This window comes from Astyanax mexicanus, chromosome 8 (assembly GCF_023375975.1).
Source record: "Astyanax mexicanus isolate ESR-SI-001 chromosome 8, AstMex3_surface, whole genome shotgun sequence".
In the NCBI taxonomy this organism is placed as follows: Eukaryota; Metazoa; Chordata; class Actinopteri; order Characiformes; family Acestrorhamphidae; genus Astyanax; species Astyanax mexicanus.
In genome coordinates, this window is record NC_064415.1 from 4,014,071 (window position 1) to 4,039,763 (window position 25,693).

The 25,693-nt window shown below is 40.3% G+C and overlaps 1 protein-coding gene across 1 annotated transcript; it reads left to right on the forward strand.

The window, feature by feature from the left end:
* Positions 1-434: 434 nt before the first annotated feature.
* On the forward strand, positions 435-25,202 carry LOC125803940 (ribonuclease inhibitor-like). Its single transcript, XM_049482745.1, has 3 exons — positions 435-454; positions 2,160-2,327; positions 25,005-25,202. Exons 1-3 carry the CDS (start codon positions 435-437, stop codon positions 25,177-25,179), a joined length of 363 nt encoding a protein of 120 aa, XP_049338702.1. The 3' UTR covers positions 25,180-25,202.
* Positions 25,203-25,693: the final 491 nt, after the last annotated feature.

Here is a 25,693-nt window from a genome sequence, read left to right on the forward strand (position 1 = left end):
TAAGGTCATCTAGGGATAATGAATCGTCGCGGCAAGCCAGTTCTGTTTGGATATCCTCCAACAAACCCCTCCTAAATGTAAGCATGTAGTTAGCTACAGAGTCACTGTTTTGTCCAGTAGCTGTTCTCCGATCTCTCTGCCCCCCTTAGGGTTACCAAAAACAGTCCGAAAAGTGCTTGTAAACTGTTCATAACTTGTACTAAAGGTGGGATTCTGAGACCAGAGTGCTGTAGCCCACTTTAGAGCTTTACCAGTGAGTAGGGAGGTTACAAACATCACTTTAGCGTGATCATTTGGCCCAGGTGGCAGTTGTTGGGCAAAGTAAATACTACACTGGAGTAGAAAACCTTCATGTACCTCTGGATCTCCGTTGTATTTCTCAGGCAAGGCGACTTTGAGGAGGGTAATAGCAGGTGGCTGAGAGACCGGCGTAGATGGAGGTTGAGTTGGTGGGGTAACCACCTGCTGGACGGGATTAGCAGGCTGGTTACTAAACAGAGCCTCCAAACGTTCAGTTAAGGTGTTGAACGCTGAACCCAGCTGATTAACTTGCTGTTGCACGAGTTCCACTACTCGTGCTTGTCAGGTCAGGGGTTCCTGCTGCATCCATGGGTGGCGAGATATTCTGTAATAACCAACCAAGGTGATTTGGATGCAAATGCAGGCAGGCTTTATTAATCCAAAACGCAAGGCAAAAATCGTAATCCAAAAATACAGGCAATAGTTCAAAAACCAGGAATACTCACAAGGCAAAATCATAGTCAAAAACAGGCAAGGATAAAAAAAACAGAAATAGCAAAACACAGAAATAAACGCTCGATAAGACAATAGTGACAAGAGTGGCAATATCTCGCAACTAGATTCAGTAAATGTCTCAGTATATATAGTCTTAGTAATCAGCTGATGTCCCACAGGTGTGTGGGAGGGGCGGAGTCAGCTTATTAGTACTCCAGCGAGGCTGATCTTAAAGGTGCAGGTGTGACAATGTGATGCAAACAGTACTGAAACTTTTTTAAGCATTTAAACATCACCAGAATTACAGCCTTATGCAATAACAGACATATAATGACATTTTATGTCAGGCTGGGATTTTCAAAATAATTATCCAGACAACTGCACATATGCATTTATCATTACAATGAGCTCTAATGGTCTATTTTATTTATTTTCCTTTACACATTAAAATTGGAATGTAAATTAATAAGCAATTTAAAATAAATTCACAGGGCTCTCCACTATAAAATAACTAACATATTTTCTTCAGAGAATCTGTTTTTCAAAAACCTAAATAAAAATATTAACTTATTAATATTAATATATAAAAAATACTCAGTCATGTTTAAATAAAGAAATTGGTTTGGAACAGTTTAAGGTCACTGTCTAGTAGGGGTGGCATAGACGGAACAAAATGACACCCATTTCTACTAGAGGGACACACAGATCTTTACTTTAAGACACATTATTCAAATTTCTTGATCTAGATCAAATTCTCATAATTTATTGATAAAAGTGTGTAATTATTCACTTTTTTCACATTAGGGCCCATAGGCACTTTTCTCTTTTTAGACACTGGAGGGCACATAAATGAGGCTTTTCAAACCACAAGGGCACTAGTGGAGGGAGTTTATTTCAGTATTTAAGCAAATCTATTTAAGTGGCACAAAGCAGCTAAACTGAAATCTGGTAGCAGAAGAAATAATCAAATTAAATGTAAAACACATCACCCCCAAAACAGAGAAACAGTGAGAAACAGTGTTTTTTCTGGTCAGTCTAATTATGTGTTATTGATGAAGTAACTGTACAGCTAATTTAAAAAATGCATATATGCCCTTGTGTTATTGGGTAGTGACGTATTTTATATTTGTGCATAATTTTTCAGTTCATAATCTTCATTTAACTGAATTCACTGAATAATCTTATAATATCCTTACAGGAACTGTTCCACAGAATAGATATATTCACTAGACACATATTTGATGTTACGACTTGTGATGTCAAGTGTTAAAAATAGAAAAAGTAAAGTTACTGTAATAAAGCATAATTATCATGAAAATATGTTTACTACACGTCACCCATAAGATAAGTGTGTGTCCGTGAGTGTGTATGTGTCTTTAAATATCAGTGTTTCTAATGGATTATCATTTCTCTCTCAGGCTGTATGGTTGTAATCTATCAGAGAAAAGCTGTGCAGTTCTGGCCTCAGCTCTCAGCTCAAACTCCTCAACTCTGAGAGAACTGAACCTGGATAATAATAAACTCCAGGATTCAGGAGTGAAGCTGCTCTCTGCTGGACTGGAGAATCCGCACTGTAAACTGGAGAAACTGTGGTAAGATCATCGCTTTCACTCTTATACAAACACACACACCGTCTTTCTTTTTTGCTTTCTTACACAAACAAACACACTCTTATACACAGACTATTAATCTCTGTGTAAAGTTACTGCAGAATATCGTCTTATTGTTTCTCAGAGACCCCACTACATGCACTAGTGAACCTTAAGGAATATTATATTAACTTTCCCAGGAATAATGTGCAGATTTGTACATTTTCTCAATCTCAGTGTAAGGGCTGGTGCCCGATCAAGGCATCCTCCGGGGCATCGGAGGGAGCGCCAGGCCAACGCTGAGGGTTAATTTGGCTAATTACTAACACCTGCTATCAACACCTTTTAAGCAACACCAACCAGCCACTCAGCGCTGGATCTTTGATGCTCCTGAGAGCAAATCTATGCCGGATTTTCCTCTGATCTCCGGCCCACTTTTCCTCCCTGCTCCATCTACGGCAAGTGTCGTTTTCCTGTCTGTGCTTGGAGTGAGACTGGACGGCATAGCCGACTTTCTCCTCCCTTCTCGAGTTCCCCCTCTCTCTCTCCCTCTCTCTCCCCCTCTCTCTCTCCCCCTCTCTCTCTCCCTCTCTCTCCCCCTCTCTCTCCCCCTCTCTCTCTCTCTCTCGTCTGTGGGAGCCAGGGCTGAGTGAGTGAATGTGTGTGCGTTTGTGTGTGTGTGAGCGACGCGAGGCACTCCTTTGTTTACCTTTTTGTTTGTCAGTTCTGAGAAGCTGTTTTGTTTTGTCTATTCCCTAGTTTATAAAGGGTGGCCAAGCTTCTCTGGCCAGCTTTGTTTACTTCAGCCTTACTCGCACTCTGCGCGAATTTACTCCTGTCCTCACTCGGGTCTCCACCCGTTCTCATGCACTGTGCGATCTCTTGTGTACCCTTTCTTGGGTCTCCACCCATTCTCGCACTGTGCGCGATTTCCTTTGCACCTCTTCTCAGGTATCCACCTGTTCTCATGCTCGGCGCGATTTCTTTTGCACCCCTTCTTGAGTCTCCACCTGTATTTGGGTTTTTGTTTTCTGCCCGTTTTCGGGTTTTTGTTTTCTACCCGCCTCCCGAACCTACGTCAGGGTAGGAGGTCAGTGTCAGAGCATGTCATCGAGTTCCGTACGCTCGTGGCTGAAGGTGGGTGGAACCCTAGCACGCTCGCTAGCGCATTCCAGCACAGGCTCAATGAGGATCTCAAGGACGAGCTTATCCATCGCAACTCGCTGACCACGCTTGATGACCTCATTGAGCTCACCCAGAGGCTGGACAACTGCTTAAGGGAGAGGCACAATGTGCGGGATTCAGGCACCACCCCCAGGGGCCTCGTTGTCATTTCTCGGGTAGTGGGCCCTCTGTGCGCCTGGTTCAGCGCTTCCTGGGCTTTTCTAACTTTGCCATCCGAAGGTTCATAAATTTTAGTGCTGTGGCCACCCCACTAACCGCTCTGACAAGAAAGACGTCGGGGCAGTTCAGCTGGTCCACAGAAGCCCAGGAAGCATTTGATGCCATCTAGCATCTATCGACCAGGGCTCCGGTTCTCCGACTGCCTGACCCCGGACTCTCGTTTGTCGTGGAGGTGGACGCCTCTGAAGTAGTTGTGGATGTGGTCTTGTCCCAGTGGGCGGGACCGGATGGCCGACTGCACCCATGCGCCTACTACTCCCACCGGCTAACCCCTGCACAGCTCCTGGCGGTGAAGCTCGGCCTGGAGGAGTGGAGGCATTGGCTTGAGGGGGCAGAACACCCCTTTCTGGTCTGGACAGACCACAAAAATCTGGTGTACATTCAGCAGGCCAAGCACCTGAACCCATACCAGACCGGATTGTTCTTCACCCGTTTTGACTTTAACTTGTCATATCGTCCCAGGTCGAAAAACGTCAATCCAGATGCCCTCTCTCGCCAGTGGGAGCCCCTCCCTCTTCCGGGCGGTCCCTCCACCATTGTGCCTCCGGATCTCGGCACCCCTTCGCTTGGGTCTCTTGGACACCGTGAGGCAGGCCCAAGAGACTGATCCAGGTTCAGGAGATGAGAGTTCATACCCGCTCCCCTCAGGGGATGGGTACTCATCTGGGAGCATTCTTCACCCCAAGCTGTGCATCCAGGGGTCACACACACATTCAGGCTCCTGCGGTGTCAGTTCTGGTGGCCCCGCATGGAACAGGACGTGCGCAAACGTGACCGCCTGTGCAGTATGTGCGACAAAGACCACAGAACCAAACTCACAAGTCTTCTACACCCTCTGGCAGTCCCCTTGCATCCCTGGTCTCACCTGTCACTCACTGTTTTCTTTGGACAGGAAATTATTAAATTAACAATACAGTTTATTAAAACTGAGGGAATTATTTATCAAATTAACAGAACAATTTATTAAAACTGAGGGAATTATTTATCAAATTAACAGAACAATTTATTGAAACTGAGGGAATTATTTATTAAATAAAGAAAACAATTTATTAAAACAGAAGGAATTATTTACTACATTAAGGGAAGTAATGGCTCACATCTTCCGCAGACAGCAGAGGGGTTCGGCTGCGGAGAGCCATTCATTTCCTTAATAATTCCGAAATATATATATTTCCATAACTTAAAAAACACTCACACTCGCCACCATCTTGTCACAATGCATGATGGGATGCAGTATACCACAAAGGTAGCTTTCTATGCACACTGCTAAATCGGAGCAGAGTAGTACACCATCTGGGTAACTGTAGTGTACTATGCATACTGCGTACTGCATACTAGCTTTAAAGGCACACTAGGTCCAATAAATGGTCTCCGTTACCCTGAACTGGCTGCCTCCTGTGTGTTTCCCTGTGGAGGACAGGGCAAATAGCTATCCACCCATTAGCCTCCCTCGCCCCGGGTAGCATTCACCCACTGGTCCAGCAATTACAATTTGGTGCCCGAACTTCAACATGCACACTGAGAGGGGGAACAGGGGGGGATGAATTTACTCCTAAACCCGGGAATGAATCAGAAACGAATTTCCACTGTGATGGAGTCTTCAGATATGAAACGTGGTGATACTGTGCATGAGAGATTTGCACTTCAGATCCAGTCACTTGTAGGCTTACTTAGCACCCTTGGCTCTGGGGGACAAGTTACAGTGTGGTTCATTTGTTACCTGCCTACTCAGCAAGCTACTGCCAGAGTGGAGAGCAGACTTTCGCCTCTAGGTAGGTAGGTCGGTAGGTAGGTAGGTAGGTAGGTAGATAGATAGATAGATAGATAAGAATACTTTATTTATCCAGAAGGAAATTTAGGAACATGTTTCCTCAAGCTGGGACCAGTTACACTCTGAAGGACCTGTCCGACTGGCTAGGCATGGGGTCTGGTGTCAAAACGTTGATGGTCAACTACCCATTAAGGTAGGAAGGGAGAAACTGGAACCCAAGTTCGCCAATGGAAGCGGTCTGTTGCTGTTTTGCATGGATCTAAGGATGGTACCTCAGTAGAGGAGGTTCACAAGACAATTTTAAGAAAGGGCAAGAGAAAGCGCTACTGCCCATTCTGTGACCGCTCAGAGCACTATCTTAGTCAGCGTACTGCTATTTCCAAGCTCACCTCAGAGCAAGTGACAGATTGGATAAAGGCAAACAAGAGATGTTGGCAATGTGCCCGATCCCACCATGCAGCACAGTGTAATCTTAAGAAACCCTGTAGTCTATGCAAGAGGAGGAATCTGCAGATGCTACATAAGGTTAATGATCGATACACTGAAGGCTCTGCTAAGTCCCCAAATAAAGAGAAATGTACTGAGGTGCTCTACTTGGATAGACCAACTGAAGGGCATTGAGTATTGTTGAAGGTTGTGCGTGTTCTTTTCCATCATGGTGATAAGATTATTCACACCTTTGCAGTTTTGAATGATGGGTCAGAAAGAACAATGTTATTACCTGCCGTGGCTCAGAGATTAGGTCTAAAAGGCACACGAGAGGAGCTACCATTACATTCCATCAGACAAGATGTGTAAACTATCCAACAAGGCTCTCCAGGGATCCAGATCAAACCAAGGCCTCTTACATTAACTGTTCTACACAATAGATATACATATATTAGATACAGAAATGTGCATCTCTAGCAGAACAAAGCATAATTATCTCATAATATACTTAATACACATCCTCCATAACGAGTGTGTGTGTGTATGTGTGTGTGTTTAACATCAGTGTTTTTAATGAATTATCATTTCTTTCTCAGGTTGTCTGGGTGTGATTTATCAGAGAAAAGCTGTGCAGTTCTGACCTCAGCTCTCAGCTCAAACTCCTCAACTCTGAGAGAACTGAAGCTGTGTAAAAATAAACTGCAGAATTCAGGAGTGAAGCTGCTCTCTGCCGGACTGGAGAATCCACACTGTAAACTGGAGAAACTGGAGTAAGATCACCACTTACACTCACAAATACACACACAGTCTCTTGCTTTTTTTACACTTTCATGCATACAAACACACTCTTATACAGACTATTAATCTCTCAGAGTAAAGGTACTGAAGATTAATATGTTATTGTTTCTCAGAGACTTCACAACATGCAATAGAAATCCTTAAGAGACTTATTTTCCTAGGAGTAGCATTCATATCTTCACGTTTTCAATAACCTCAATCTTTTCTTTTTTTATGAGATAGATGTTGAAAACAGTTACCATTTAGAACAGCTAAAAAACTAACTTGTTTCAGTATCTGTGAACTAATTACAGCTCACAGTATGACGAATAGGAAATAGTTTGAGAGTTGTTTGTCTGCTACAGTCCTACAGCAGCCAGTGTACCAGCACAAAAACCCGCTCAGCAAACTTCATCAGAATCTAGTTTATGAAGCATATTTATATTATTATATTTTATATTATCTTAGTAATATATGCTCTGTGATTCCATTCTTTTATGTAGTTTTTACTGAAATGCTTAAGTTCTAAGTAAATTAAGTTAATTAATAATTAATAATATGAATTGTTACCACTAATATTATTAATGAGCAACAGTTAATACAACCCCTGGCAAAAAGTATGGAATCACCAGTCTTGGATGAGCACTCATTCAGACATTTCATTCTGTAAAACAAACTCAGATCAAAAACATGATACAATAATAAGGTCATTCCAAAGTGCAACTTGTTGGCTTTCAGGAACACTCAAAAGAAAGAAGAGAAAACATTGTGAAAGTCAGAGAATGTTACTTGTATTGACCAAGCACAGGGAAAAAAGTATGGAATCACTCAATTCTGAGGAAAAAAGTATGGAATCACTCAAATTGGAGGTAGAAAATAAGGACACACCCAGTCAATTTCCTTTCCCTAAATGGAGACCAGCCTCAGATTAGATCTGCTTCTTAGTCTGCAGTTAAAAACACCTGCAGTCATGACACCTTGGAGGCTGCTGGACTAAGTGGAGTGGCAAGAACCATGGCTCCAACAAGAGAAATGTCTCTTGAAACAAAAGAGAGGATTGTGAAACTTCTTGAAGAAGGTAACACTTCACACATGGTTGCTAAAGATGTGGGCTGTTTACAATCAGCTGTATCCAAGATATGATCCAAATACAAACAGCGTGGAATGGTTGTTAAAGCCAAGCGTACTGGTAGACCAAGAAAGACATCAAAGCGTCAAGACGAACAACTTAAGGTCACTTGTCTTGAAAACCAAAAAGTACAACTAAACAGATGAAGCATCAATAGGAAGAAGCTGGAGCCAATGTATGTGACCGACCTGTAAAAAATCGCCTAAAGGAAATGGGATTTCAATACAGGAAAGCTAAAAGAAAACCATCATTGACACCTAAACATAAAATAACAAGACTGCAGTGGGCTAAGGAGAGGCAATCATGGACTGTGGATGACTGGATGAAAGTTATCTTCAGTGATGAGTCAAGAATCTGCATTGGACAAGGTGATGATGCTGGAACTTTTGTTTGGTGCCGTTCCAGTGAGATTTACGAAGAGGCCTGCCTGAAGAAAACAACCAAATTTCCACAGTCCTTGATGATATGGCACTGCATATCAGGCAAAGGCACTGGGGAGATGACTGTGGTTAATTCTTCTATTAATGCACAAGTTTACATTGAAATTTAGGACAGTTTTCTCATCCCTTCAATTAAACAGATGTTTGAAGGTGATGAAATAATTTTCCAAGATGACAATGCATCGTGCCATAGGGCAATAACAGTGAAGACATTCCTTGGAGAAAGACACATTCAGTCGATGTCATGGCCTGCAAATAGTCCAGATCTCAACCCAATTGAAAACCTGTGGTGGAAATTGAAATAAATGGTCCACAAGAAGGCTCAGACCTGCAAAGCTGATCTGGCAACTGCTATCAAAGAGAGTTGGCATCAAATTGAAGCAGAATTCAGTTTGGAACTCATCAAGTCCATGCCTCAGAGACTGAAAGCCATTATAAAAGCCAAAGGTGGTGCAACTAAATACTAGTGATGTATTTTTAATCGTTTTTTGTTTATCTGATTCCATACTTTTTTCCTCAGAATTGAGTGATTCCATACTTTTTTTTCCCTGTGCTTGGTCAATACAAGTAACATTCACTGACTTCCACAATGTTTTTACTTCTTTCCTTTGAGTGTTCCTGAAAGCCAACAAGTTGCACTTTGCAATGACCTTATTATTGTATCATGTTTTTGATCTGAGTTTGTTTTACAGAATGAAATGTCTGAATGAGTGCTCATCCAAGACTGGTGATTCCATACTTTTTGCCAGGGGTTGTATATTGATAACAAGAGTGAGAGTGCAATATAAGACCTTTGTTAACTTTTACATTTTAAATTTAATGTTTAATGTTACAATGAAGGGAGGAAAGTGTTTTCTTAAACACGTTCAGCTTTACTCACTTTAATTCACTGAATAATCCTATAATATTCTTACATGAACTGTTCTACGCAATAGACACACCATATATATAAGATACATGTATTTCTAACTTTGCTATTCGAAGGTTCATAAGAAATTTTAGTGCTGTGACAACCCCACTAACCGCTCTGACAAGAAAGACGTCGGGGCAGTTCAGCTGGTCCACAGAAGCCCAGGAAGCATTTGACGCCATCAAGCATCTATCGACCAGGGCTCCGGTTCTCCGACTGCCTGACCCCGGACTCTCGTTTGTCGTGGAGGTGGACGCCTCTGAAGTAGGTGTGGGTGTGGTCTTGTCCCAGTGGGCGGGACCGGATGGCCGACTGCACCCAAAGCTCGGCCTGGAGGAGTGGAGGCATTGGCTTGAGGGGGCAGAACACCCCTTTCTGGTCTGGACAGACCACAAAAATCTGGTGTACATTCAGCAGGCCAAGCACCTGAACCCATACCAGACCGGATTGTTCTTCACCCGTTTTGACTTTAACTTGTCATATCGTCCCAGGTCGAAAAACGTCAATCCAGATGCCCTCTCTCGCCAGTGGGAGCCCCTCCCTCTTCCGGGCGGTCCCTCCACCATTGTGCCTCCGGATCTCGGCACCCCTTCGCTTGGGTCTCTTGGACACCGTGAGGCAGGCCCAAGAGACTGATCCAGGTTCAGGAGATGAGAGTTCATACCCGCTCCCCTCAGGGGACGGGTACTCATCTGGGAGCATTCATCACCCCAAGCTGTGCATCCAGGGGTCACACACACATTCAGGCTCCTGCGGTGTCAGTTCTGGTGGCCCCGCATGGAACAGGATGTGCGCAAACGTGACCGCCTGTGCAGTATGTGCGACAAAGACCACAGAACCAAACTCACAAGTCTTCTGCACCCTCTGGCAGTCCCCTTGCATCCCTGGTCTCACCTGTCCCTAGATTTTATCATGGGGCTGCCCCGTCTTGGCCTCTTCGGCTCCGTCCACCTGGTCTGATCAGCTAAAGTGGGTGGAGTATTCCCGTAATACTCTCTGGTACTCATCTCTAGGGATGTCGACACTGTTTTCTTTGGACAGGAAATTATTAAATTAACAAAACAGTTTATTAAAACTGAGGGAATTATTTATCAAATTAACAGAACAATTTATTGAAACTGACGCAATTATTTATTAAATAAAGAGAACAATTTATTAAAACTGAGGGAATTATTTACTACATTAAGGGAAGTAATGGCTCACATCTTCCGCAGACAGCAGAGGGGTTCGGCTGCGAAGAGCCATTCATTTCCTTAATAATTCCGAAATATATATATTTCCATAACTTAAAAAACACTCACACTCGCACTCGCCACCATCTTGTCACAATGCATGATGGGATGCAGTATACCACAAAGGTAGCTTTCTATGCACACTGCTAAATCGGAGCAGAGTAGTACACCATCTGGGTAACTGTAGTGTACTATGCATACTGCGTACTGCATACTAGCTTTAAAGGCACACTAGGTCCAATAAATGGTCTCCATTACCCTGAACTGGCTGCCTCCTGTGTGTTTCCCTATGGCGGACAGGGCAAATAGATATCCACCCATTAGCCTCCCTCGCCCTGGGTAGCATTCACCCACTGGTCCAGCAATTACAATTTGGTGCCCGAACTTCAACATGCACACTGAGAGGGGGATGAATTTACTCCTAAACCCGGGTTTAGGAGTAACTGGAGCCCCTGCCTACTGTTTAAGGCCGAAGATTGAGGTAACCAGAGCCTTCAACGTTCCTTACACATTATGTTTTAGCTTTGGACCACTTTTTGCTGTTTTTCACCTATATATTTTTACTTTCTGCACCCCTAACCAGTATATATGGAAGCTAACTGGCTCACTGTTTTGACCTATTGGCTACCTACATGACAGGGACTGTATTAATGTGTATTTTGCAGTCTACTTGACATTACAAGATAAACAGCCTCTTATTTCCTTTTTTGTGTATTATAGTCGGATGCTAAATTTCCATATATTTGATATCAAGGGAGTATTTTTCAGTTTTTGCTGACTTTTAGCCCTGTTAGCATAGCACATGCTATGCTAGCCTCAGCTGGCAACTAATTAGGCTTATTGGGTGAATAAACGTTGTTTTTTGCCGATGGATTACTGGCTTTTCATCCATATTTTTGCTGTTTTTAGAAGTTGGCATCGCTATCGGTTGCTATGCTAGACCTCTGGATGCTAACGTTAGCCTCATGGGCTAGTGTCGGACTGCTGTTTCCTCATTTTATTTAGTAAAAAGACTGCTGTTTTGTGTCATGGGACATGATTAAGGCCTGTTCTCAAAGGATCGCTGTTTCGTAAGGTAAATGGTCCATCTTTTCTCATCTTTGCAAATTCTTGGCCAGTATTTTTTCAGTATTTCGGAATTTTCTTACATTGGGACCCTTTTGCTGTTGTGTTTTTCGATTTCAGTGGTCTGAACTCACTGTATGCCGGAGAACAAGCTGGTGCTAGCAAACTAACCACACCATGGGTATTAAAAAAATCCCTTTTTAATTCTGCTTAGTGTTTTTCGTGAGCTACGGAGAAAACGCTGAACTATTTCTTAGTGTTACGTTCTCTTCGTAAGGACCTCTTAATACCATTGTCAAGGACAGATTAATTTTTTGAGCAGCTTTTTGCGTTCTGTGAAAAAAACAGAGCCAACAATAACACTTCCCAGTGGTCTCCACTACATTTATTTTCTTTCGAGCCAGATACCCTTCTGTTTATTCCAAACATGGATACTACTCAAGAGTATAAGGTGCACCCCCCAGCACACTATGAAGATTATGATGTACAGTTTTCTGGTTACCATCATCATAGGCAGGGACAGGAAGTTGGGTGGACCACTCACCCAGAGGAGGCATGAAGAATGACTCCCATTACCTCACACCATGGACCCGCACCGCACCAGCAGATTCAAGATAAGGTCTCCTTCCGTGATGCTGAGCATAGCTCCTCAGCTAGAAAGATGAAGTCATGATTTAGAGAAATATTTTACTCACCCATTGGATACAGAGCGAAAACATGAGAGAGGCGTATTATGCCATTTCAGCCCTTATGAAAGACCCCATCATCCAGACACTCATCCAGCGATCTCAGAGCAGAATTAGAGAAGATTAGGTATGAGCATTGTCTTCTTCAACAGACACAACAGTGTCTGAGCTGAGGTTTATTCTCACACAGATTAAGCAACCAGTGAATCCTGCACCTAATGTACACAGGGACCAAGGTTGAACTACAGTCCAGGCAGTAAAAGAGCCCATTCCTGGGGCTGAACAAGATAGGGAGGAGGAGGATTGGCCTGCACCACCCCCCTGGCCAGACTATACTGAAGATGAACTAACAAGTAATCAACCACTCGTGGAACGCCTTGACACAATGATGACTGCAAATTCCCAAAGAAAGGAACCAAGCCACTAGGCAGCCTAAGTCAGTTATAAAGCTACCTACTCTAACTTCAGAGCATGATGTGTTACCACTCCTAAGCACCACGGCATTGCGGCACAATCCACTCCTGCACGGATACCTGACATGGTCTCAACACCTTATTTACAGCATTGGGTGCCACCCACCAGGCAGTTTCGATCTGAATATCCACCAGCTGTCTCGCAACCCCTGTCAGCTGCTTCATCTTATTCGGTACAGTTTCTCGCTAGTAAATTTGCGAATGAGGTGACTTATAGTGGCCTTGACCAACCATCCCTAGCTTTGTTCATAGAGACCCAAGTTTTCTCATCTAAAAATCGCATTAAAGAACCTTTTACCAGTTGAGACCACAGAGTTATTCAAGTATCAGGTTCTAGTGGATCACTTGAGGTTAAAAGAGGCAAGATTGGTTGATGATACCTATCTGCCCTTCCTAAGACCCTATGCTTCGAATGATAAGTTTGGCCAGCCACATCAGAAACGAATTTCCACTGTGATGGAATCTTCAGATATGAAACGTGGTGATACTGTGCATGAGAGATTTGCACTTCAGATCCAGTCACTTGTAGGCTTACTTAGCACCCTTGGCTCTGGGGGACACGTGAAGTTACAGTGTGGTTCATTTGTTACCTGCCTACTCAGCAAGCTACTGAGTGGAGAGCAGACTTTCACCTCTAGGTAGGTAGGTAGGTAGGTAGGTAGGTAGATGCAGCACAGTGTAATCTTAAGAAACCCTGTAGTCTATGCAAGAGGAGGAATCTGCAGATGCTACATAAGGTTAATGATCGATACACTGAAGGCTCTGCTAAGTCCCCAAATAAAGAGAAATGTACTGAGGTGCTCTACTTGGATAGACCAACTGAAGGGCATTGAGTATTGTTGAAGGTTGTGCGTGTTCTTTTCCATCATGGTGATAAGATTATTCACACCTTTGCAGTTTTGAATGATGGGTCAGAAAGAACAATGTTATTACCTGCCGTGGCTCAGAGATTAGGTCTAAAAGGCACACGAGAGGAGCTACCATTACATTCCATCAGACAAGATGTGTAAACTATCCAACAAGGCTCTCCAGGGATCCAGATCAAACCAAGGCCTCTTACATTAACTGTTCTACACAATAGATACACATATATTAGATACAGAATTGTGCATCTCTAGCAGAACAAAGCATAATTATCTCATAATATACTTAATACACATCCTCCATAACGAGTGTGTGTGTGTATGTGTGTGTGTTTAACATCAGTGTTTTTAATGAATTATCATTTCTTTCTCAGGTTGTCTGGGTGTGATTTATCAGAGAAAAGCTGTGCAGTTCTGACCTCAGCTCTCAGCTCAAACTCCTCAACTCTGAGAAAACTGAAGCTGAGTAAAAATAAACTGCAGGATTCAGGAGTGAAGCTGCTCTCTGCTGGACTGGAGAATCCACACTGTAAACTGGAGAAACTGGAGTAAGATCACCACTTACACTCACAAATACACACACAGTCTTTTGCTTTTTTACACTTTCATGCATACAAACACACTCTTATACAGACTATTAATCTCTCAGAGTAAAGGTACTGAAGATTAATATGTTATTGTTTCTCAGAGACTTCACAACATGCAATAGAAATCCTTAAGAGACTTATTTTCCTAGGAGTAGCATTCATATCTTCACGTTTTCAATAACCTCAATCTTTTCTTTTTTTTATGAGATATGTGTATTCTTTATATTATTTTAAGCACAGAATAAACTGAAAAAATATAGACACCTGCAGCCTTATAATCTACATTGTTAGTTATAATTGATAGATATGGATCATCCACATTTATCTGTGGGTGTTTTGGCTTTAAAAAGACAGATGTTGAAAACCATTTAGAACAGCTAAAAAACTAACTTGTTTCAGTATCTGTGAACTAATTACAGCTCACAGTATGACGAATAGGAAATAGTTTGAGAGTTGTTTGTCTGCTACAGTCCTACAGCAGCCAGTGTACCAGCACAAAAACCCGCTCAGCAAACTTCATCAGAATCTAGTTTATGAAGCATATTTATATTATTATATTTTATATTATCTTAGTAGTATATGCTCTGTGATTCCATTCTTTTATGTAGTTTTACTGAAATGCTTAAGTTCAAAGTAAATTAAGTTAATTAATAATTAGTAATATGAATTGTTACCACTAATATTATTAAAGAGCAACAGTTAATACAACCCCTTGCAAAAAGTATGGAATCACCAGTCTTGGATGAGCACTCATTCAGACATTTCATTCTGTAAAACAAACTCAGATCAAAAACATGATACAATAATAAGGTCATTCCAAAGTGCAACTTGTTGGATTTCAGGAACACTCAAAGGAAAGAAGAGAAAACATTGTGGAAGTCAGTGAATGTTACTTGTATTGACCAAGCACAGGGAAAAAAGTATGAAATCACTCAATTCTGAGGAAAAAAGTATGGAATCACTCAAATTGGAGGTAGAAAAAAAGGACACACCCAGTCAATTTCCTTTCCCTAAATGGAGACCAGCCACAATCAGCTGTATCCAAGATATGAACCAAATACAAACAACGTGGAATGGTTGTTAAAGCCAAGCATACTGGTAGACCAAGAAAGACATCAAAGCGTCAAGACGAACAACTTAAGGTCACTTGTCTTGAAAACCAAAAAGTACAACTAAACAGATGAAGCATCAAATGGAACTTTTGTTTGGTGCCGTTCCAGTGAGATTTACAAAGAGGCCTGCCTGAAGAAAACAACCAAATTTCCACAGTCCTTGATGATATGGCTCTGCATATCAGGCAAAGGCACTGGGGAGATGACTGTGGTTAATTCTTCTATTAATGCACAAGTTTACATTGAAATTTAGGACAGTTTTCTCATCCCTTCAATTAAACAGATGTTTGAAAGTGATGAAATAATTTTCCAAGATAACAATGCATCGTGCCATAGGGCAAAAACAGTGAAGACATTCCTTGGAGAAAGACACATTCAGTCGATGTCATGGCCTGCAAATAGTCCAGATCTCAACCCAATTGAAAACCTGTGGTGGAAATTGAAATAAATGGTCCACAAGAAGGCTCAGACCTGCAAAGCTGATCTGGCAACTGCTATCAAAGAGAGTTGGCATCAAATTGATGCAGAATTCAGTTTGGAACTCATCAAGTACTGTCAAGTTTCAGTCAAGAGCCATTATAAAAGCCAAAGGTGGTGCAACTAAATACTAGTGATGTATTTTTAATCGTTTTTTGTTTATCTGATTCCATACTTTTTTCCTCAGAATTGAGTGATTCCATACTTTTTTCCCTGTGGTTGGTCAATAAAAGTAACATTCACTGACTTCCACAATGTTTTCTCTTCAATTCTTTAAGTGTTCCTGAAAGCCAACAAGCTGCAATGACCTTATTATTGTATCATGTTTTTGATCTGAGTTTGTTTTACAGAATGAAATGCCTGAATGAGTGCTCATCCAAGACCGGTGATTCCATACTTTTTGCCAGGGGTTGTATATTAATAACAAGAGTGAGACCTTTGTTAACTTTTACATTTTAAATGTAATGTTTAATGTTACAATGAAGGGAGGAAAGTGTTTTCTTAAACACGTTCAGCTTTACTCACTTTAATTCACTGAATAATCTTATAATATTCTTACATGAACTGTTCTACGCAATAGAGACACCATATATATTAGATACAAAAATGTGAAACTCTACTGCAGTGGTCGGCAATAGGCAGCCCGTGGGCCAGATGTGGCCCGCAAGCATAAAACAACTGGCCCTTGAGGTTGTTTGAACTCTAATGAACGATAATGGAAAAAAAAGCTTCTTTGGCAAGCTTTTGTGTACATTTCTCCCCTGTCTCTGTCGCGCACAGTGTGACTTTAGTTTCTGCCTGTTCTTGTTTTTCCACCCATTCTTGGGCTTCCTATCTCCTTATAAGGGTGTTTTTCCTTATAAAGTGTATAGTATATTGGACCGGGTTCGTTTTCACGTGAGGAGCGGTTTGTTTATTTATTTTTTCCTATCTTCTTTGGTTTACCTGCTATGAATTCAACTGTATTGCAATTGGGAATTTAAATGTTAAAAATGTTGAATTAAAATCTGTAGCACTCCATCCCATTACACATTTTATTTTCCAAAACAGATTTTTCTTTTGTGGCCCGCCATGTAATGGCTTGGAAAATATCTGTGCCGTGGCCAAACTTAATTGGCGACCCCTGATCTACTGGAATAAAGCATAATTATCTCAGAATATACTTACTACACATCCTCCACAAGATAATTGTATGTGTGTGTGTGGTGTGTGTGTATGTGTGTGTTGGATTATCGTTTCTCTCTCAGGCTGGCAGGGTGTAAACTTTCAGAGAAAAGCTGTGCAGTTCTGGCCTCAGCTCTCAGCTCAAACTCCTCAACTCTGAGAGTTCTGAACCTGAGTGTTAATAACCTGCAGGATTCAGGAGTGAAGCTGCTCTCTGCTGGAATGAAGTATCCATACTGTAAACTGGAGACACTGTGGTAAGATCATCACTTACACCAGGGATGGGCAACTTCCATGATGGAGAGGGCCACATTTTTTTCAGCATGACCATTGGAGGGCCACATGACCTCGCACTTCAAATAATTGAATATGAAAAACGCTGCAAATGATTTTCAATAAGAACAAATTTTATATGAATTTATATCTGTATGTTTACAGCACCAACATTTATCAACAACTATTTTCTGCATATTAATATTATTAAGGAAGTCCTTCATATCAAAGAACAAAAAGTTTGCTTAAAAAACTGATTGCAAATACAGTAGTTCCTCTGTGTAAAATAAGTTCATTATAACAAGTCCTTCATAAGCAACATAGACAAAACATTTGCTTATAAAAGTGCAAAAGGCATTTAAACTTATTTATAACAAAGAACAAAAAAGATTTAAAAACTGATTGCAAATAGCTCATTCAATAATAGCAGAAAACTAGACCACAGAGCGCCCGTGCCCGCTATTGTTTGGCAGCGGCGCGCCCTCTAGCGGTCAAAAGTAGAATTACATTTTTTTTTTATTATTATGAAATTATGAAATTATTTTTGATCTATTCGCGGGCCGCACTGAGTGATGATGAGGGCCGTGTGCGGCCCCCGGGCCGCCAGTTGCCCATACCTGACTTACACTCTCACACACATACAAACACACTCTCATACACACAGTCTTCTGTCTGCTACAGTCCTATAGCAGACAGTGTACCAGCACAAAACCCCACTCAGCAAACTTTTATATATACTCATTTATAAAGGAAGATCCTTATGATGAGAAAATCATTGTACAGTTTTTTGTTTAATATAACAATATCATTAAGTTTTTTTAATCTCAATATAATGCTAGAATGCTTTAGTGAAATAGATAAATAAGACCTGTTTTCATTTGTATTATTGATAAGAAGCAGTTATTATTTTAATTAGAAGAGTGAGCTTGTACATTATATTGTACAATTTTTAAACAATATTTTATTGGAAAGAAAATACAATATAATACATCCAATACAACTGCTCTAATTCCATATCATGCTACTAAAGCAATACTTGCACTCTGGTCTTTATGTTGCTGCTACCTGTCTACTCTTTATCTTTATCTATTTTTTATATTCTATTTTACTGTGTTCTTTTATTTTGTTTTCTTATTATATCTATATATCTATTTTAAAACAGCTCCTGGGTGTAAACTGGATCGTGCGATCACAATTTCGTTCCACCTCATGTACCACATGTGATGCGAATGATAACAAAATCTCCCTGAATCATTGAGTCCAATCTCAAAAATACAGTTTTTCTTATCTCTTTTTTTTTAAACATAAGAATACATGTATATATATGAACATACACACAAACAAAAGTGTGGGGGGAAAAAACCTTCTCTTCTGTGAAGTAAACAATAAGGAGCATATATAATAAAAAACACACATTTAATTGGGTAGTACCTTTAAACCAGTGAAAAAAGAAATAAAGGGTTGCCATTTGTGATAAAAATTGTTTGTGCGTCCTCTCAATGTGTATTTAATTTTCCCAAGTTTTAGAAAAAAAACATGAGGTCCTTGGACTATGTGGAAAAGAAGGATATTTAGCAGACTTCCAATGCAACAATAAGGAGTGTCTTGCTAACAAGAAAGTGAAAGCTATAATGTCCACCTGTGTAGGGTCAGGAATCCCATATATAGCAATCAGAGGGCATGGTTGGAGATTTACCCCAAGAACACGACATAATAGTAAAATATCCCTTCTAAAAAGCTTTCAGATTGGGACAGAGAAAAAACATGCGACTAAGGTGATACGGGGATCCATGGCATTTATCACATTTGTCTTCCACTTAGGGATACAATTCAGATAGTCTGGACTTATAACACCTTATAAGACCTTAAATTGAATGAGTCCAAGATGAGCACAGGATGTGGTATATCTTATGCTCTCTATAGCCTGTTCCCAGAACTCCTCATGTATTTGTATTCCCAATTCCCTTTGCCATGTACACATTTAAGTTCAGCATTTGAGTGGTTACTAAATGGCAAGATAATGTCTAATGTCTTACAACTCAGAAATAATTCCTTTTTTATGAGTAACAAACGAAAGTATTGTTTCCCACCGCTGATCTGGAGGCAAACAGGGAAAACATTTAGCATGAAAACATGAGGCCATAGCGAGAGGATAAATTAGCAAAACTATCAAAGGCACCATCTACATATGAAAAATGTTGAGTCGGTAAGTGTTAAAGGAAACAAATGATTGTTACACCCCAAGGGAGATTTGAAGTGCCGTCTAAATTGATACCAAATCTTAGCCACTTGGTTATCCGTATATAGTGAGAGATTCCGTCCAAAACAAATTGTACTTTTATTAAGTTTTCAACATTGAGAGATTCTGTGAATAGCTAATAGTGCTTTCCTTAAGTTCTCAACTGTCTCACTCCCTAACCCTCCATTCCCCTTTACACTGATAACATTGCTGAAGGGAGTTGATGGTCATCTGTTGAGTTGATAGTCAACATTGCCTTCTTTGTTTATAAGTCTGATGGCCATCAACCCCCAATGATAACACCCCCCACATACTCCTCTCTAAACCCTTTCCATTTCTTCCCCTGCTGTGTTCAAAGCAGTTTCTACTGTATGTAAAGTCCTGCTGAAATGTCTTATTCAGACAGCAACAGTCAGATAAGTCAGATGGACTAGTCACACATACAGAGAGGGAGCAACGACCAACTAAGCTGTGCCCGTGTAGATTTTCTGTCTGCACGAGAATAAACTTGTCAACTCTCAAGCTGTCTCCTGACTCCTGAATGTGACTCCTAATTCATGAAGCCCGAATTTCTAACAATAGAGAGGGTTTTGTAGGTAAAGAGGAATAAAGTAGAGGAGGAATAGAAGATTCCCTAAAAGACGATAGCTCAAATTTCCACCAGGAGGATCCAGAAGATTTTAACCAACAACAAGTCTGCAACTTTGCAATAAAGTTTTGTGAACCCAAGGTGGTTTCCCATGCCAAATAAAAGAACAAATTATCTTATCTAGTGAGTCAAAAAAAAGGAATTGACTGGAATAAAAATCTAAATTTTGGTAGAATATTTATTTTAACAACATTGATCTTGCCGATAAATGAAAAGGGGTAGGTTATTCCATTTTTGAATATTGGATGTAACATTTGAAATAAAGGGAGTGAAATTAACAGATGCAAGACTAGACAAAAAACAAGTCACGTTAATACCTAGGTATTTAAAACCAGATGGTCTAAACAGAATGGGTAAATCTGCCTGTTGAAGATGATATGCTGCAATGTTAAGGGGAAAACACTCACTTTTCCACAAATTTTGTTTATAATCTGAAAGGGTCCTGAAGTTCTCCAGAATACTTAAAACCCCATGGAATGAGAATGTAGGATTGGTTATATACAACAGAAAATCATCTGCATACAACGATAATTTATATTCAATACCATTACAGATGATTCATTTAAATAAATGGGAAGTTCTTAATTATATTATACACAATTTAATTATATCCTCTAAACGTGATGCATTTACTTTAGCCAACATTATACAGATTTGTATAATGTAGAGTAGAATGATTTAAAAGTAGCATTAATTTCCAAGGGATCTGTAGTAATAATGTTGAGTATTTTTAATTCTAGGTATCAAATGGGAAGCAGCCTGTTGTGACAGTAAAGGACTAGCCTTTTCACCATGTTTATAATACATGGTAGACAGAGTATCCCCAAAAGTATCTTGGAGTTCCATATCAGCGATGTCTTTCCTTAGCATGGCCAGCAGGTCGAGCTTGTGGGCGATGATGTCAGGGTTAGAGTGTGGCGAGACGGCCTCTGCAGGACCCAGCGGCTCACTGGAGAACGTGGTCGCAGTGTTTGGACCAGGCCGCAGTTGTGTCTAAATAGTATTGCGATTTTGAGTGTTCTTTCCAGATATTTTATACAGTTCAGTGATAGACTTCCCAACAGAAAATACTGTGAAGTAGAATGAATATATAACCCAAAAAGTGCAGAAAAACTATTTTAATCAAAATCGGCAGAAGCTTCAAAACTCACATCCTACTCCATCAAAGCTCGTCAGCGCCCCCATTATCACATTTTTAAAAGATGCAAAACATTGTTTACTTATCATTATCAACAAAATACCAGAAAATATTAAATGTACATAATAACGAGACAAAACATTAATATTACAAAAACATGATGTATTATTAGTTTGAGCAATACTGTGTTATGAAACAGAATAAGTAAAACGAAAGAATAGCATAACATTTTTAGTATCAAATGCTGCTAAAACATCCTACTAAATTAATTAGATAGCACATATTTGTATATTTGAGTATTTGTTTTATTCTGTACAGTTAGTTCTGTGTATTACTGTATATTTAATATTTTTTAATTATATTTAGTATTTTTAGTGCTGTATATTCAGGTAAACTTGCTGTAGAGCATCCTGAAACTTCATTCCATTTCCTTTTCAAACCTCATTTCAAAAGCAAGGCAAACTAAGTTCACTTTCTCACAGCTAAGAATCCTTCTTAGGATCAAATCATAATTGGAAATAAACATCTCCACACTGAACCTGAAAATGCACTCTGTACAGTTTTATGTTGTTTTTTTTTTGCAAATACAACTTTATTTTTTGTTGGGCTCCTGACATCTAGCATTTTCACCTTTTGGTCTCAGTAATACATACACTTGTGATTTCATTGTTTTTATGTTGTTTTTACTGAAATATTTTAGTTTTATGTAAATTAATAAGACAATGTTTAATTGTTACTGTTAATATTATTAATGAGCAACAGTTAATTTCTTAATAACAAAAGCAATGCAGTGCAATATAATACTTTTTTGTTAACTTTTATATTTTTTATTTAATGTTATAATGAAGGGAGGAAAATGTTCTCTTAAACATGTTCAGCTTTACTCTCTTTATTCCACTGAATAATCTTATAATATTCTTACATGAAGTGTTTCCATTCTCTCTCAGGCTGGTTGGGTGTAATCTATCAGAGAAAAGCTGTACAGTTCTGGCCTCAGCTCTCAGCTCAAACTCCTCAACTTTGAGAGCACTGAACCTGAGTGGTAATAAACTGCAGGATTCAGGAGTGAAGCTGCTCTCTGCTGGACTGAAGAGTTCACACTGTAAACTGGAGACACTGTGGTAAGATCATCACATACACACACACAGTCTCTTTTTTTTTACATTTCTACAAATTCTACAGTTTTAGTTTTAAATAATGATATATAATGTACACTGGTTGTTTCAGTGTTTTGTTCTGGTTTTATGCTTCAGTAAAATAAATAAATAAAACCAGTTTCCTTTGTATTATTAATAAGCAGCCGTTATTATTTTAATTATTTTATCAACACAATTTTGAAGGATGCAGATTATTGTTTACTTATCATTATCAAAAAATATCAGAAAATATAGACATTGCAAGTATTTAAGATAAGCCTTACTGTGTTATAAAACAGAATAAATAAAACAAGACAATAGCATAACATTTTTAGTATCAAATCCTTGCTGAAACATTCTACTGAACTAATCAGATATTGCATATTTGTGTATTTTTTTAATTCTGTACAGTTAGTTTTGCATATTACTGTACATTTTATAATGTTTTTATTATACACTGCTTAAAAAATAAAGGGAACACTCAAATAACATAGCCTAGATCTGAATGAATGAAATATTCTCATTGAATACTTTGTTCTGTACAAAGTTGAATGTGCTGACAACAAAATGACACAAAAATCATCAATAGAAATCAAATTTATTAACCAATGGAGGCCTGGATTTGGAGCCACACACAAAATTAAAGTGAAAAAACACACTACAGGCTGATCCAACTTTATGTAATGTCCTTAAAACAAGTCAAAATGAGGCTCAGTATTGTGTGTGGCCTCCACGTGCCTGTATGACCTCCCTACAACGCCTGGGCATGCTCCTGATGAGGTGGCGGATGGTCTCCTGAGGGATCTCCTCCCAGACCTGGACTAAAGCATCCGCCAACTCCTGGACAGTCTGTGGTGCAACGTGACGTTGGTGGATGGAGCGAGACATGATGTCCCAGATGTGCTCAATCGGATTCAGGTCTGGGGAACGGGCGGGCCAGTCCATAGCTTCAATGCCTTCATCTTGCAGGAACTGCTGACACACTCCAGCCACATGAGGTCTAGCATTGTCCTGCATTAGGAGGAACCCAGGGCCAACCGCACCAGCATATGCTCTCACAAGGGGTCTGAGGATCTCATCTTGGTACCTAATGGCAGGGCTGTGCGGCCCTCCAAAGAAATGCCACCCCACACCATTACTGACCCACTGCCAAACCGGTCATGCTGAAGGATGTTGCAGGCAGCAGACCGCTCTCCACAGCGTCTCCAGACTCTGTCACGTCTGTCATGTGCTCAGTTTGAACCTGCTTTCATCTGTGAAGAGCACAAGGCGCCAGTGGCGAATTTGCCAATCCTGGTGTTCTCTGGCAAATGCCAAGCGTCCTGCATGGTGTTGGGCTGTGAGCACAACCCCCATCTGTGGACGTCGGGCCCTCATACCATCCTCATGGAGTCGGTTTCTAACCGTTTGTGCAGACACATGCATATTTGTGGCCTGCTGGAGGTCATTTTGCAGGGCTCTGGCAGTGCTCCTCCTGTTCCTTCTTGCACAAAGGCGGAGGTATAGGTCCTGCTGCTGGGTTGTTGCCCTCCTACGGCCTCCTCCACGTCTCCTGGTGTACTGGCCTGTCTCCTGGTAGCGCCTCCAGCCTCTGGACACTACGCTGACAGACACAGCAAACCTTCTTGCCACAGCTCGCATTGATGTGCCATCCTGGATGAGCTGCACTACCTGAGCCACTTGTGTGGGTTGTAGAGTCCGTCTCATGCTACCATGAGTGTGAAAGCACCACCAACATTCAAAACTGACCAAAACATCAGCCAGACAGCATAGGTTCTGAGAAGTGGTCTGTGGTCCCCACCTGCAGAACCACTCCTTTATTGAGTGTGTCTTGCTAATTGCCAATAATTTCCACCTGTTGTCTATTCCATTTGCACAACAGCAGGTGAAATTGATTGTCAATCAGTGTTGCTTCCTAAGTGGACAGTTTAATTTCACAGAAGTTTGATTTACTTGGAGTTATATTGTGTTATTTGAGTGTTCCCTTTATTTTTTTTAGCAGTGTATTTAGTATATTTAGTGATGTATATTCATGTAAACTTGCTGTAGAGCATCCTGAAACTTGATATGCTAAACTGCACCATTCACGCTGCTCATTTAAAAAGTAAGGCAAATGAATTTCACTTACTTAAAATGTATTACTTATACTTTCACTTATTCTACACAATCTACTTTAGGAACATAAATATAAAGTACATTTATTTAGGGTAGGAATATACCTGCAGTTAACTATGCGTTTACATGTGCATGCTGTCTGCCTTGTGTTTCTTGTGTCTGTTTGGTTCTGTTTGGTTTTGCACAAATATAAACACTTTTATATGTAGGGTGATCAAAAAACTGCAGTCTGCAAACAAAAGATATACAAAGCAAAAAACATTTAAAACATCTCCACATCTAACTTTATCCAGCATCTGTGAACTAACCACAGCTTCCCAGTATGAAGTACAGGAGAAGCTTTCTGAATCATCTGTCCATGACCGGCCTGAACCAGCCAGTGTACCAGCACAAAACCACATTCTTGCACTTTAGCAGAAAGTGAGCCAGTGCCATATAAGACTTTTGTTAACTTTGATTTAAACTTCGTTTAATTTAATGTTAGAAGGAAGAGAGGAAGATAGTCTTTTAAACATGTTCAGCTTCACTCACTTTAATCCACTGAATAATCTTATAATATTCTTGCATAAACTGTTCTCTGTGTGTGTGTTGGATTATCATTTCTCTCTCAGGCTGTGGGAGTGTAATCTATCAGAGGAAAGCTGTGCAGATCTGGCCTCAGCTCTCAGCTCAAACTCAACTCTGAGAGAACTGAACCTGAATCATAATAAACTGCAGGATTCAGGAGTGAAGCTGCTCTCTGCTGGACTGGAGAATCCACACTGCAAACTACAGAAACTGTTGTAAGATCATCGCTTACACTCTTATACAAACACACACACACACACAAACACACACACACACACACCATCTGTCTTTTTTGCTTTCTTACACAAACAAACACACTCTTATACACAGACTATTCATCTCTCTGGGTAAAAGAACTGCAGATAATTGTCTTATAGTGTCTCAGAGACCGCACAACATGCAATGGTGAACCTTAAGAGATGTTATATTAACTGAAAAAATATATATATCGACACCAGCAGCCTTATAATCTACACAGTTATAATTGATAGATCTGGATCATCCTTGTTTATTTGTAGGTGTTTTCGCTTTGAAAATACAGATGTTGAAAACAGTTACCATTTAGAACAGCTAAAAAACATGTTTCAGCATCTGTGAACTAATCACAGCTCACAGTATGAAGAATAGAAAATAGTTTGAGAGTTTCTGTCTGCTACAGTCCTACAGCCGCCAGTTTACCAGCACAAAAATCCACTCAGCAAACTTAATCAGAATCATTTACAAAGAAAGATCC